Below are 2,103 nucleotides of genomic sequence, written 5' to 3'. Positions count from 1 at the left end.
ACCTCGGGGCAGTTGCAGGAGCCCAAGCACGCAACCTCGGGCAATCTCGGGTATTCTCGGGCGCCTCCCACTGCCCCGACCACATCACGACGTTGCACGGGTACTCTTGGGCAATCTGGGCACTCTCGGGCACTCTCGGGCGCTCTCGGGCGCTCTCGGACACTCTCGGGAGCCTGTCGCGCTTGAGACGGACGAGAAGGCAGGAAGAGACTGCAGTGAGACGGAAGTGAGACGGAGTGATGGATCTATTGAGACACCGCTGAGACGGCAGGAAGGAGAGACGGAAGTGAGACGGAGTGATGGATCTATTGAGACACCGCTGAGACGCTGAGAGTGAGACAGGGACGAATTCACGTGAGACTGAGACGAATCAACGTGACGCCCGTAGATTGTAAAATTCTTTCCGCACGGCCCGGACACGACGTCTTCGAGTGAATAGGTAGTCCCACACACAGGCGCCCCAGCATCATAGCCCTGGCCGCTCCATCCGATCAATACTGAGACAAGCCGTCTGAAGCCTCGCCAGTGCGGGCAGCGGTCTCACTCACACCCCGTCTGCTCCGCCCCGCAGAGACCATGGCCAAGTGGACCGTCGCGGAGGCCAAGTCTGATGCCGTCAGCAAGAGAATGCTGCTGGAACATCTGCAGTCGAACGCGGAGAACGCCTGGCTGGACCAGCGGAAGCTGGTTGGCCAGCCGACCGCCGTGCTGAAGCGCGTCACGAAGGATGCGCTCGTGCAGGCGTACGAGGAGCTCTCCTCGGGCAGCGGCGGCGAGGCGGCCGCGCCCAGCGGCAGCTTCAAATTCGCCGCGTCGCCCCCCTCGGGCGGCGCGTCCGGCGGCACCTTCAAGTTCGAAGCGCCGCCGAGCGGCGGCAGCGCCGGCTCTCCCGCCTTCGCTTTCAGCGCGCCGCAGGAAGCGTCGGCGCGCGCCGACCCGTTCGCCTTCAACTTTTCGTCGGCGGCGGGCACGCCGATTGCTGGCGACGCCGTTGCTCTCGAGGCGAGCGACGCCTTGCAGAAGGATAAGGCTCAGCGCGACTTGAGCGCGGCGCAGCGGCGCGACGCGACGTTGGCGGGCCTGCCTGCGGCGGTGCGCGGGCGGGTCGAGGCGCTGGAGAAGCTTCAGGAGGAGAGCGACGCGGTGCAGCGCGACTTCGACGCGAAGCTCGCGGCTCTGCGGATGGAGTGCGAGCAAAAGAAGGCGCCGCTCTTCAAGTCGCGCGCCGAGGCCGTCGGCGGCGACGGCGTGCCCGACTTTTGGCTGACCTGCTTGCGGAACCACATGATGCTCTCCGAGGAGATCCAAAAGGCGCACGCGTGGCAGACACGCCCCCCCCCCCCCTTCCTCCTCCTCCTCCTCACTGGACGCCGTCTCTGCCGCCGCCGCCGCCGCGCAAGCACCCCTCGCCGCCCCTCTCGCCTCCTCCGACACCTTGCCTCCGAGGGACGGCCGTGACACCTCCGAGAGCCACCTTCGAGACGTGTCTGAGACGAGATCAATACTGGACGCCACGACGCGGCACACCTCGGCGCCGTATCTCGCCGTAGCTTGCACTGTGACGCGCCCCGCCCGCCCTCTCTCCCGCCCTCTCTCCTCTCTCCCAACGCCTCCCTCCACGCCTCCCCACGCCACGCCTCTCGCCGCTCCTCCCACCACGCCCCCCCTCGGACTACTTGCCAGGCGGACGAGCCCGTCCTCAAGCACCTCCAGGACATCAAGTGCTCGTCCACCCTCGGCCCGGGCGCAGCACGGCCTCCAGCTCGCCCCGCTACTCTTTTCATCTCGAGTCACTCCTCGTTGATCGTGCCTCATTCAGGCAAGCCCGGCTTCCAGCTCGCCTTTCTTTTCGGGCCGAACCCGCACTTTGAGAATGAGACCCTCACAAAGGCGAGCCCCCTCGCCCCCCCCTTTTTCCAACCTATTTAACGCTTTTTTGCCATTTCGATGTGATGAGTCTTGTTTTATTCTGTGTTGCGGTTGTTCTACTTGTAGTCCTTGTGGATTTTCTTTGCCCTTTGTTATCTTGGAATTTATTTTTTCTGTTTTTCGTTCTTTTAATGGTTTTTTCTCTTTTTCTCTTGATCTGTTTTTGACTCTTTT

At 63.4% G+C, this 2,103-nt stretch overlaps 1 protein-coding gene across 1 annotated transcript in view; it reads left to right on the top strand.

The window, feature by feature from the left end:
• Positions 1–569: 569 nt before the first annotated feature.
• The window catches only part of EMIHUDRAFT_469941 (hypothetical protein), a 2,731-nt gene continuing 1,197 nt past the window's right edge, over positions 570–2,103 (top strand). Inside the window, exons 1-3 of the mRNA XM_005773057.1 lie at positions 570–1,311; positions 1,684–1,744; positions 1,820–1,890. Of these exons, the coding sequence (XP_005773114.1) occupies positions 577–1,311; positions 1,684–1,744; positions 1,820–1,890 (867 nt within the window). The 5' untranslated portion in view covers positions 570–576. The remainder of the gene's footprint in view (positions 1,312–1,683; positions 1,745–1,819; positions 1,891–2,103) is intronic.

The sequence above is a fragment of the Emiliania huxleyi genome (assembly GCF_000372725.1).
Source record: "Emiliania huxleyi CCMP1516 unplaced genomic scaffold EMIHUscaffold_348, whole genome shotgun sequence".
Taxonomy (NCBI): domain Eukaryota; phylum Haptophyta; order Isochrysidales; family Noelaerhabdaceae; genus Emiliania; species Emiliania huxleyi.
Note: the sequence above shows the minus strand (reverse complement) of the source record. Positions and strands in the feature narration are given on the sequence as shown.